General features: G+C 45.5%; 1 protein-coding gene across 1 annotated transcript; it reads left to right on the top strand.

Moving 5' to 3' along the window:
- The first annotated feature begins 1,027 nt into the window (after window positions 1-1,027).
- LOC104045369 (solute carrier family 22 member 2) lies at window positions 1,028-12,758 on the top strand. Its single transcript, XM_064448549.1, is given in 9 exon segments — window positions 1,028-1,309; window positions 2,258-2,315; window positions 2,318-2,363; window positions 6,544-6,698; window positions 7,510-7,663; window positions 8,470-8,584; window positions 9,139-9,245; window positions 9,412-9,626; window positions 12,303-12,758. Coding segments are annotated over 9 exon segments (1,245 nt in total). The 3' UTR covers window positions 12,416-12,758.
- Window positions 12,759-13,203: the final 445 nt, after the last annotated feature.

Below are 13,203 nucleotides of genomic sequence, written 5' to 3' on the forward strand. Positions count from 1 at the left end.
CAAATCCATACTTTCGATGTTCAGCTGCACTGAACCTCTTCCAGTCGCCCATCATGGCTTACATTATTTGACACAAACTAATTGTTTACCGGGCAGGCAAATGGGGAACAACATGAAAGGACCCTATGCGACCTATGGGAATACAACATAAATCATCCCTCTCAGTAGAAGAGGCTGAGGATGTCTCTACTGCCTAAGCACACATTTACACATTAGCATTGTTTAATAAATTCCCATGGAACAGCTGTAAAGTGTTCATGAGACAGCTGTGGTTTACGGCAGCCTCTGCCTTCTGCCTCCCCAGGGCGCAGGGCAGGAGGCAGAAGGCAGGGTGGGCACGTGAGGGCTGGTGATGGGTCTTGGGGCCACTCTCGGCTCCTTGGGTGTGGGGCAGCCTTGTGTGAACCCCCACAAGGTCAGTCTGGGCACCTCTGACTCAGAAGAGCCAACTCGTACTGCAGCTGCTGGTCTGCTTCTTACTTGGGGCACAACACTGTTCTTTAGCTGTTAGGTGCCTAAAAGAAATCTGCCCTGTTGTGTCTTCTCTGAGTTGTCACCTTCTGCACCTTCAAAGCAGCATCCAGGTGGTCATCTATATCCAGTGTAATTTTGCATATAAAGTTCTTCAGTTGTATATATAAGAAGAGGAGGACAACATTGCTTTCATAATATTTATGGCTTCTGAAAATACTAGTCAAAGGAATTGTCACCTACCCTATACTGCGCACTGACAGGCTCTCAGTGGCAGACCGAAAGGGCCACAATCTAAGACATCAGCTCTTTTATTTCAATAGTGTCATATACAAAACAAAATAACAACAGAGACCAAAAAAAGAGAGCCAAAGTTTATTTAGAAATGGCATTTGAGAAACAAAGGTTGCTGTGCATGGCTCGACAATTGACAAAGATAATTAATTAGTTTGTGAGTTTTGAGCAAACACTTCAGCTGTTATTTCAGTATGCAGTGAAGGGCAAAGCCCTAGAAAGCATCAGAGTTAGATGTTTTAGTAAGTTGCAACATGCAAAGATGCCAACCTTGGATGACATTTTAGAGCAGATTGGAGAATTTTACTTCATTCAGAAACAAGCCCTCTTTGTCTTATGCCTGCTTTCTTCTACCTTCGCTCCTATTTACATGGGGATTTCCTTCCTGGGATTCACCCCTGAGCACCATGGCTGCAGCCCTTGCATGGCTGAGCTGAGCCAGCAGTGTGGCTGGAGCCACAGTTCCCAAGTGGGGCAGCTGCATAGGAAGGACCTCAAGAGAGATCTCTTCTACTTCTCCTCCAGTCCCAAATCTGTATTAATGGTAACTAAACCATGCCTAGCAGAGGTTTCTATAGCCCGTTCTCAAAAAACTGTGATGCTGGATACTTCAGAGCTTCCTCAGGCAGCGCATTCATATACCCTTGCTTCGCTATCATCACCATTTCAAAGCAACTCCACCTCACTTTCCCTTGGAACAGATGGGTTGGGGCAAAGAAGAGCACTCCCAGCCATCCCCCATGTCAGTCGAGCCAGGGAAACCAATCATCTGAGCTGTTTGGTACGGCCCCAGCAAACTTGTCTCGGTTAGAAAGAGATTAAATAAGCCACCCAAAGATGCTGATGCTTCTTTCTGGGCTGAAGTCTAGTTACATCTGAATGAATGTTTCCAGCTGTAGAGAATTTAACACCAGTTTGCCCTCCTCCCCTTGCTGGGTGTGGGTTGGTGATCTGTTAACTGTAAATCAGAAGCAAGTTACAGAGTATTGGTTCACTGCAGGGAAAAGTCAACCAAATCCTGGGCATTTTACCAGTGCTAATGAGAAGCGGGACGGCCACCTCTTGGCTCCCCTCTAGCAGGGCTCATGGCAGCCCCGCCACCTCTCATACCCAGCACTGCTTTCATGCAGCAAGATAATAGACAGTTAGAGATAGGCCATGGCATCTGGAAAGGAAGTGATCCTTCAAGTGTCCTCCAAATTCCAGGAAGACAAGTGGGGAGGAGAGGCTGAGATTCTTCTGAAGTTTTAAATTTGTTTGTTCAAAGTTTCTCTCCCTTTCTCACTCTCCTTATGTGTCATTGTGTAATCATTTTCCAGGGTGTAACTTTTCCACAAAGATTGAAAAAAACCAGACAAGAGGTATTGCAGATGCCTAGAGGGTTTCTTTTCTGCAGCCTGTTTTCTGGTTGCGTATCATTGGTGTCTTTCCTCCTCAAATAGCCATGGTCTGTGTTGAATGTTCCCGTGCTTCTGACTGGTTGGCCTTGCAGTTTAACCTGGTGTGTGAGGAGTCCTGGAAGCTGGACCTCTTCCAGCTGTGTGTGAACACTGTGGTTTTGTTGGCTCCATAAACATTGGCTACATAGCAGCAGACAGGTATTATGTAGACAGGTGTGAGAAGAACTGTTTCCCCTGGATATCTGCTTTTTGCATGTCGCTGAACAATGTTCATGGTTCAAAGAGGAAATTAATGCAATTAAAACTTGATTCGAAAGGCCCATGTGTCACAAAGAGATGGATGGTGGTTCTTAAGCCCCTGCTTTCAAAGACTGTTGTAACCCAGGAATCCACAGAAATGCCATGGTGTTGTCCACTTTTACCACTTCTCAGAGGCTCCATGGAGAATTTGCACATTCACAAGTGGAGTGATTTTGTTTTCATTCACAGTGGCAAACGGCAATGCGAGCTCAGAGTTTGAGATGAAATTTTAACTCATGCACCAAGAACTATTTGCCGTCTTTGTGATAAAGTTGTTTCACATTAATTTTAACATTATCCAGATGGCCATAATCAGTTTCAAAATAGGAGATTTTTTTCTCAGATACAGAAATAGAAGTTGCTCCTTCCTAAATTTTCTTTGTTTCCTCTTTTTCTCAGTTGGCTCTGTATGTAGCTGGATCTAGACCTTATAATCCCTCATCTCCTCTTCTCCCTCACAAATGTCATTGTGCCAATTATCTGCCTAGTGGGGTTTGGTTTTTTTTAGTTTAGACTGAACAAAATTAATTCTTTGTAGCTGACCTTCCTGTGCATGTTTACCAAATTTTTCAGTAAAATGGCAAGAGAGGCTGAGACTGGAATTTGAAGAGGTGAAAGCAACACAGGATGAACAATTCTTCTGTAGAGCCAGTCTGTCTTGGATAAATGTTTTTTTTCTTTGTATTCTCAGAACACAGGAGATCACAATGAGCAATAGCCTTTTCCCCCAACCTGTCCCTTCACATGGAAAAAGACTGCTTGTGAAAAATCTCACCCGTGCACAGATTGGACAGGCCGCTTTCCAGTCCTCAGTAAACCTTTATCATATTGCCAGTGAACCAGACCATGATTTTTTTTCAGGCTTTCTACTTAAACAGATTTTTCATCAAAAGATATAATTTAATTTATCAAAGTAACTCATTGTGGTCACATCTTATGTGCAACTACACCTTTGGCAAAAAGCTGTCTCAGGTGAAAGACATCAAATGGCTACAGCAGTACTGCACAGATCCTATATCCAGTCTTCAGTCCTGGGCTGGAGTCTGCTGTCTAATTTGAAGGACAAAGGTTGACATGCTTATGTCAAATTTTGCTTTTCTTCATGCACATTTTGAAAGACCTGGGTTTCTTTTTTTGCATCAGAAACATATGTCAGCCCCCCATCCTGTCTTTCCTTTAACCCTAAATTATTGTTTACTGGCCAATCTTCTAGTGAATTTAAAAGTATCCCATCCTTTTTCCCAGAACTTGTGCTCAGATAATAATGCACGGCTTACAGGAGCAAAAGTGGGGATATGTAGAAGCCACTCATCCAGGCATGACAGGACATGAAACAACAGTGAGCAGATCACACAACCATCAGAGGCACCACTCTTCAGATCACATTTTCAGCACAGAGATGGATTCAGCAATCATGTTCTCTAGCAAAGGCATTCCTTGGCAGCGTAAGGCCGTGTGAGCCAATAGAAACTGGAGCTCCCAAAGACACAACCACTTATATCTGAAATTCTCGCTCTCTGTCAAAATACTGAAGGATCTTTTTACCAAGACTTATCAAACAACGTATGAAAAGACATGAGGGAGTACGATATCATTGTTGCTAAGATAAAGCACGTGCATGTCGTAGTGTCAAGTGTTTTCTATTGCTCTGCTCACTGCCATCCTGCCCCAATTCACCATGGTCCCTGCACTGCAAGCACACAAGAGCAATACAAAATCCCATACCTAGACAGTGTTGTGCTTAGGGCAAAAACAAACCCAGAAGTCTCAAACTTAGAAAAGGGAATGGGAAAAGGCCCATGAATTCTGTGTTTCCTGGATTTGAGTTATCCATCCTCTTCTCGTCAGACAGCCTGAGTGCAGCTGGAGTGCTAGCTTACCCCTGCATGAGATTGCTGCAACCTGCTGTACTCAGGACAACTGCAAATGTTTCATGTCATTCAGGCAAGGTTGCATAATCTCTTTCAAAATGTGCTTCTCTGACAGATTAGACCTACTCATTTACTTGATTGGTCTTTGGGCACACATCCAGGTGCTGACTTTGACATTAAAGAGTCATAGGTGGCTTGGAAATGGCACCCCTGTGTCCCTAAAGACCTCCCGAGGTCAGTGCTAACATGCAGCAATTTTACCTCTGCCACTCAGAGCTGTGGCCCTGGGAAAGGGCCTTTGCAGGAGAGGGCTCCTTCAATGGTCTGATAAGGCTGTCTTGGGCTAGCCTTTAAGGCAAAGCAGAAGTTTCTTTATGTCAGGCTCATGACAGGAGAAAAGTTTGAGCGATGGGATCTGCTGATGTTATTGTGGAGAACAGAAGACATTTGTTTTGTCTAGCATTTATTATCATACTATTTTTGTTAGTGGACATTGACTAATTTAATGGGTTTTATAAATCATTCATCTAACTGAATATATATCTCTGTCAGCTAGAAAACCAATCCCTTTCCAGTGTTCCAGTAAGCTCGCTTCTTTTGGAAACAATTTATTTCTGACTATCAGTGAGTCACAGTGATACAGGGAATAACAAATAACAGGGATGTACAAGACCCTCTTCAAGAAGTTCTCGATAGTCAGCCAAGGTTGATGAGAAAATAGGTAATGATCACCATTATCAAACAAGATCCCCATTAAAATGCTATTGCAGCTTTGAAAGATAGGCTGCAGAGCCATACCAGAGCGTTTCTTGAACTCATTAGCTAAGTTATCAACCAGAAGTGAATGACAACCTGAAAACACAGGACGGGGGAGTCTCCTGAGCTTCCATCAAGATGAAAAATGCTGCAAAGGCAAGAACAGATGCAGACTTCTACCCAAAATGTACAGAGAAGAGGGGGACAAGGACCACCTCCAGATTGTTCAAACCTTTTGGCTTGCCACCCTACCCTGTCAGCAGCTGAACCTGTTTCTTCTCTTTTCATAGAATCACAAAACCAGCAGGGGGACCAGCAGTGCCTGAGAGAGTGCCTGGCACTGGGGACAGGTATAGCCAGTGGGGATGCTGCTGCCAATCCAGATCAGTGCATGGTTTAATGCCCTGCCGGGCTTGGCAGCAGCACCTACCAGCAGAGACCCCAGCCTTCACAGAATCACAGAATCATTTAGGTTGGAAAAGAACTTTAAGATCATCAAGCTCAACTGTTAGCCTACCACTGCCAAGCCCACCACTAAACCATGTCCCTAAGCACCACATCTACAAGTCTTTTCATTACCTCCAGGGATGGAGACTCAACCATGTCCCTGGGCAGCCTGTTCCAATGCTTGACAATCCTTTCAGCAAAGAAATTTTCCCTGACATCTAATCTAAACTTCCCCTGGTGCAACTTGAGGCCATTGCCCCTTGTCCCATTGCTTGTTATTTGGGAGAAGAGGCCAACGCCCACCTCACTACAACCTCCTTTCAGGTAGTTGGAGAGAGCCATAAGGTCTCCCCTCAGCCTCCTTCTCCCCTGGCTAAACAACCCCAGCTCCCTCAGCTGCGCCTCACAAGACTTGTGCTTTAGACCCTTCACCAGCTTCGTTGCCCTTCTCTGGACACGCTCCAGCACCTCAGTGTTGTTCTTGTTCTGAGGGGCCCAAAACTGAACACAGTACTTGAGGTGTGGCCTCACCAGGGCAGAGTACAGGGGCACGATCACCCCCTTGCTCCTGCTGGCCACACTATTCCTGATAAAAGCCAGGATGCTGTTGGCTTCCTTGGCTGCCTGGGCACACTGCTGGCTCATGTTCAGCCGTCTGTCAGCCAGCACCCCCAGGTCCTTTTCCACCAGGCAGCTCTCCAGCCACTCTTCCCCAAGCCTGTAGTGTTTCATGGGGTGGTTGTGACCCAAGTGCAGGACCTAGTACTTGGCTGTGTTGAACCTCATACAATTTGCCTCAGCCCATTTGTCCAGCCTGTCCAGATCCCTCGGCAGAGCCTTCCTACCCTCAAGCAGCTCAACACTCCTGCCAAACTTGGTGTCATCTGCAAACTTACTGAGGGTCCACTCGATCCCCTCATCCAGATCATTGATAAAGATATTAAACAGGACTGGCCCCAACACTGAGCCCTGGGGAACACCACTTTTCTTCTTTCTCTCAGCAGGTTTGGCCATAAGCTCTGCCTCCTGGTCACAGTCGTCATCAGTTCGGCCTTGGGGGTTCTCATGGCCTTTGCACCAAGCTACACCTAGACATTAATCTTCTGCCTTATACAGGAACTGGACAGCAAGGGAGGCTAGCTGACAGGCTATGTCCTCTGTTAGGGCAGCTTGCAATTACACCTTCTGGACAGGAGCCCCCTGTTTAGCAGCAGGGCTGGTCCCCGTTGGTGCCATCTGATTTTTAAGGAACCATGTATAACAAAAGCAAACAGCAACACTGTGCTATTTACTGCCAAACTGCACCTCTTTGCTTAAATGCAGGTGTTTATGACCTAAGCTTGTACCAGCTCATAGACATAAATGGAATAACTAGGAGGCAGCTCTGAAAACTAGGGAACGTTCATACCTGGAGAGGCATGTGCCAAAATGAAGACAAGGTCTAGGGACAAGAACTAATTGAAAATGTTGCAAAGATGTGCAACAGTTTTTCAGGAAAGGCAGCAAGTGGTGCTGTGAGACACAACACTTGTGTTTCACAGCCTTGGTGCCAAAATGATTTTTGCTGTGCTGTTTCACATGCTTGGCAGGGGGGAGGCTCTGTTCCCAAGACGTACAGGAGGAGGGAGATGGAGGCAAACAAGTGCCAGCTGTCTATTTTATTTTCCCATTTAGTCCTTAGCTAGAAGGAGTGGGAGGAAGAAAGCAACCTTTGGCCCATGTTGACGGGTGAGGTCCTGACACCCTTGTAAGCAGGGGCAAAGTCGCCAGCTGACCGGCAGAAGAGGAAGGGTCAGGACTTGCCCTGTGCTCTACACCAGGGATCTGTCCAAACCCACTTCTGTTCAACACACCACAAAGGCACAGCTAAGCACAGGGGCCCCACGTGGTTTTAGCTAGCGGGAGCTTTGGAGTCCCTGTGGTTCTCCAAACCAACTTATTTTCTCTGTGCCTCACACTTGTCCCTGCAGGTGCAGAATTTGTCAGCTAAAACCACCAGAGGGCAGCGGGCATTACTTACCAGTTTGCCTTTAGCCTGGGACTCATCCTCACTGCCCTCTTGCACTGGAGGTGGCTCCAGCTCATGGTCACACTGCCCAGTTTCTTCTTCCTGCTCTGCTATTGGTAAGTGCCCGCTTTTACAGCTCCCAGCAATGCCAAGCCGAAAATGGGGGGCTGTAACTGGGAGTTGAGGCTTCTTACACATAGGATTTCTAAGATGACATTGGATCAGATCCGTCATTTTTCTGTTGTTCTGTTCCCCCTGCTCATGGCTTTAGTCTGAATTGCCTAAGAGCAAGGGAATACCTGCAATATGTCGTAACACTTCTGTGTTTGGAGTCCTTGCCACCTATCACAAACTAGTAAATCGTTATTTCTTGAACAGTACTTGAGCTACTGTGAGAAGTGAGTTTTTCTAATCATTGATTAAAATAGCTCTTTTTTTAATGCAATCAACAGACTTTTGTTGACTATTAGCAAAAAAATTGAGTGAAAATTCTCCTTAGAAAGTTCCATAATCAGATCAGAGAACAGATTTTAGAGGGGGGTTTTATTTGGGTATTTTTGGAATGTTTATTTTTAACATGGAGAAGCTGAATGATCAGGTTTACAACTGTTCTTTTTTATATCCACAGACTGTTAGCTATTTCTAAAACAGATCAACAGAATTTAGCTCAGACTAATGTTTCCAAACTATAATAAACTGGTTTTAGCCTTTTAAAAAAATCAGGCTGTGTTGTCATTCAAGTGGAGCACAAATCAGAGTGCACTCACTGGCAGAAACAGCTACAACTGAGTTCAATATTGCCCATGGATATTCAATACACCGTAGGGCCCTAGCCTGAGGAACTCAGCTCCATTTTCATTTTCTGTGCACCAGTAATGTGCATTTTCCTTCCCCATAGCTGTCACATTTATATGTGTTGCAGATATCTGCCGGAGTCTCCCAGGTGGCTTATAGCTCAAAAGCAAAATGACAAAGCTATGGAAGTTATTAATCACATCTCCAAGGGAAATAAGAAAAAGCTACCTCTCTCTTTCCAGGTGACTGCACTGCATTTGCTTCATATATGCGAGCCTCAAGGCAAATAATGTTATGAGTTTAGGATTGTTTTGAGTTTAGAGTAGGGAGTAGTTTGACAACCAAAAAAATTGCAGTTCCCTAAAGCAAAGGCAAATGAGTTTTCCTCTCTTTGACTGCCCAGGACCCTTGCAGAGCATATTTGGGAAAAGATGCTTGCAAAAATAGCCAGCAGACAAGAAAAATTCTTCTTTTAAATAGTATCAATCAACAGTAAACTCACCAAATCTCATGACTTAAAATTCCAGAACATCCTTATTCATTATTTTTTTAAATGCTGCTTCATACCATGCAATAGCCTCATACACATGGCTACACAGATATGAAGGCTGTCTGTATAAATTTTCATGTGTCCTTTCCCCAAAACACTCTGGAGAAGTTATTTTGCCCTCAGTTACTTAACTGGCTAATGAAAACACTCATCCTCCCATTAATCCAGAGGAAAATATTTATTGCAATGCTCACCATTCTCTCCCCTGCCTAGTGTAATCTGTTTTCCTGTCCCTTGTGCTCCCAGAATCTCAGCTCTGAAGATGAAGATGGAGAAAAGCTGAAACCTTCATTTCTAGCCCTGATCAGGACACCTCAGATGAGAAAACACGTGTTCATTTTGATGCACAGCTGGTAAGGGAAGGTTTTTGTAGCCCAAACGGAGGTGTGCAATTCTGTGCCCTAAACTGTCATCATTGATTTAAGCCTGTTTTGCTTCCAATCAGCTGCAAATCTCAGTTCTTTGCACAAACTCTCTCCCAACGGGTTTGGCTTCATTTGCATGCTGTTCTCTGCCCAGGTTCACAAGCTCCACCATCTACCAGGGGCTTATCATGCACATTGAAATAGCCTCTGGGAGCATGTATCTGGATTTCCTCTGTTCTGCTCTCGTCAAGTTCCCAGCCACCTTCATCTTCATGCTAACACTGGATCACATTGGCCATCGCTGCCCCTGGGCTGTGGCAAGCATGATGGCAGGTGGTACCTGCCTCGTTACAGCATTAGTCCCAAACAGAGAGTCATGCAAACCTCCTCTGTCAATGAATTCTCTCCTTGTCTCTTGGTTATTGCCCTGGTAAATAGAAAACATTCCTTGCTAACCTGGCCCATGTCAGAGTGGTGATACAGTGAAGACCAATACCATAAAAGCTAATGTATGTCCCACCACCAGCATTTATAACAGCTAAAGAAAGACTGGTGAAATTGGGTGAATTAAATTTCCAAAATGGCATCAAATCAGATGGCAAGTCGCAGAAGAAGTGTGCCACGTTGAGTCCATAATTCTTGTCTGGCCTAAAATTTGGATTTTGGAATTCAATTTTTGGAACGCAAGGGTCAGAGTTTTCATCCAAATATCCCCATGTTTTCTGTTTCTAAAATGGAAAAATGTATGGGCACATGCACACACTTAAACACCATCTGGGTACAGTAGGTGTTTTCTGCCATCAACAGTGCTGCTGCAATGAATGTAGGATGTTGAGCAACCACGGTGACAGGCACATGGCTTTTCTTTAGCTAAGCATTTGCTCCAGGGCCATAGTCTCATAGCAATGTGCCCCTTAAGGACGACCGAAAGAAACATCTTTCCTTTTTCTTTATGGAATACAGCTAGACTGAAACCACGGAGGTAACAGTGCCAAACAACTATCAGCTTTTGGGGGAGAAGGACAAAACTGTAAAATGTTACAGAAAAATGTCATAGGCAAAAAAAAACCAGACAATGACCAGACAGTGTGTCCAAAGTGTCCAGACAATGAAAACTCATTTTAACAACTGACTGGGGATTGCAGGGTCTATGCAAGGGACCTCTGGGCTTTGCTGGGAGAGTGCAGGGGTTAAATTCCCATGGCCCTGCATCTGCTGTCTGTGCCAGGGCATGGGGACCAGCAGTGCCTGAGAGAGTGCCTGGCACTGGGGACAGGTATAGCCAGTGGGGATGCTGCTGCCAATCCAGATCAGTGCATGGTTTAATGCCCTGCCGGGCTTGGCAGCAGCACCTACCAGCAGAGACCCCAGCCTTCACAGAATCACAGAATCGTTTAGGTTGGAAAAGAACTTTAAGATCATCAAGCTCAACTGTTAGCCTACCACTGCCAAGCCCACCACTAAACCATGTCCCTAAGCACCACATCTACAAGTCTTTTCATTACCTCCAGGGATGGAGACTCAACCACGTCCCTGGGCAGTCTGTTCCAATGCTTGACAATCCTTTCAGCAAAGAAATTTTCCCTGACATCTAATCTAAACTTCCCCTGGTGCAACTTGAGGCCATTGCCCCTTGTCCCATTGCTTGTTATTTGGGAGAAGAGGCCAACGCCCACCTCACTACAACCTCCTTTCAGGTAGTTGGAGAGAGCCATAAGGTCTCCCCTCAGCCTCCTTCTCCCCTGGCTAAACAACCCCAGCTCCCTCAGCTGCGCCTCACAAGACTTGTGCTTTAGACCCTTCACCAGCTTCGTTGCCCTTCTCTGGACACGCTCCAGCACCTCAGTGTTGTTCTTGTTCTGAGGGGCCCAAAACTGAACACAGTACTTGAGGTGTGGCCTCACCAGGGCAGAGTACAGGGGCACGATCACCCCCTTGCTCCTGCTGGCCACACTATTCCTGATAAAAGCCAGGATGCTGTTGGCTTCCTTGGCTGCCTGGGCACACTGCTGGCTCATGTTCAGCCGTCTGTCAACCAGCACCCCCAGGTCCTTTTCCACCAGGCAGCTCTCCAGCCACTCTTCCCCACTCTTCCCTGCTTGCCTATGTCAGCACCAGCAGTCCGAGCTGTGCCACCTTCAAAGCCCATAGCCCAAAGTCCAACCCTCCAGAAAAGGGTTATTTTCCACACAGGCTGGCTCTGTGGGGGTGGTGGGGTGGGCAGAGCCCCAGAGGGGAAGTAGGAATAGCCCGAGACTCCCACAGCTGCATTTGCTGCAAACCACATGCAGCAGTGGCTAGTTTCTCAGCTCTGGAGAGGCTTTGCCAGCAGGGCTTACCAGCAGGAATGGGTCATTAAAATACTGCCTGGGTTGTTTTGTTCCTCGGTGGACTAAATGAGAGAGAAACTCATTGCTCTGAGTGTGCTAATAGCTGAAACATCTGAAGCCATGGTCAAATGTCAGTTTGGGATCTAAAAGCCCACGTGGCATACAGAGGTGTCTTGGAGTGATTCAACATGTGGGACTGGGATATTAATTTATTTGCAGCAGACTTCTGTAGCTCCAGGTGTGAAAGCGATTGTATAGCACACACTAAGAGACAGGGAGGCAACACAAACTTGTCCAAGCCTGAAAGCCATCAGAAGCCTCTGTGCAAAAGTACTGAGTATCTTGTTGATTAGCAGATTTCAACTACCAAACAATGCAGCTGCCCTCTGTTTAGTTTTATTGCAAGCAAGAAATGGTGTCTTGCATAAGCCTTTAGTTAATGCCCTCGATAACCCAAACTACTTTGTATCATTGATTTGTCCTCTCTGTGACAACAACCTAGCAGTCTTGAGTCTTGATTATTTGTTTGAATCACAATACAATTGATTTATAAATTCTTCATTGAGTGAAATGGAACACATCATGTGCTGTCCTCTTGACCTTTCATCACAGCAAGCTTAGTGTTTCTTTAAATTAAATCTTTAATGCTGTTTTATGTCAAAAGCAGAAAAAAACTTATTTTTGTATTCCGACCTTAATGTGTACATCTTTCCAGCTCTTTATTGGCTTAAAATGACTACCGTTTGCTTGGGCAGGATGGGAATTACCATGTGCTATGAAATTAGTTGCCTGGCAAATCCTGAGCTGTATCCAACATTTCTCAGGTAAGCACACCCATTTCTCAGGTAAGCACACCATCTTCTGTTGGCTGGTAAAAGCACTGGGTATTTCTCTGGGAGAGACCACAAGAGGCCAATTCAAGACTGTGGATGCAGCTGAGGAGCCTGTGGCTCACGCACTACCCTGGAAAAGGAGTTTGCATTTTAAAATGCAAACTTGAAAAGGTGGAGGAGAGCTGCTGGGTGGGTCAGCAGAAATCTACTGCCTTCCCTTTCCCCACTTCTGAACTCAGCACTGAGGCAGCAGGTTTTTGAGGGGATGTGTAAGAAACCTTCCCAGACACCCTCCACTCTCCCCTTCCAGTGCCATTCAGTGAACCAGAGGCACTAAAATGCTTACTAACATCTCTCCTTCAACATAGGGCTAGTCTTAAGGTCTTGCCTTGTCTAGCTCTCTCCCTCCTCACACATTTCATCTTGTGGTATTTCTCCTCAGAACTCGGCTCTGCCTGTGCTCTCTTTTGATTGTGTTCACCATGATAGTGGCCAGGCCTTTCTAAGCCCCTTCCTAAGCCCGAGGGTGTTATCTGTCTTTTCATCCCTGAAGTTCATGGCCCATCCCTCCTCCCATCAGCTGCAAATTCCCTGGACAGGGAATACAGGGTATACAGACCAGCAGAGCTCTGGCACGAACTGCCCTGAGTCATCTTTGGTAAAAGAGCTGCAAGACAGGTAGGTTGGCCACAGCCTAGATGAGTGAGTTTGGTGAACTATTTCCCACCTTTAAAAAAATGTGGACAGATATATAAACACATGTGTACACATGTAAGATACAGC

Source organism: Phalacrocorax carbo, chromosome 3, assembly GCF_963921805.1.
Source record: "Phalacrocorax carbo chromosome 3, bPhaCar2.1, whole genome shotgun sequence".
NCBI classification, from domain to species: domain Eukaryota; kingdom Metazoa; phylum Chordata; class Aves; order Suliformes; family Phalacrocoracidae; genus Phalacrocorax; species Phalacrocorax carbo.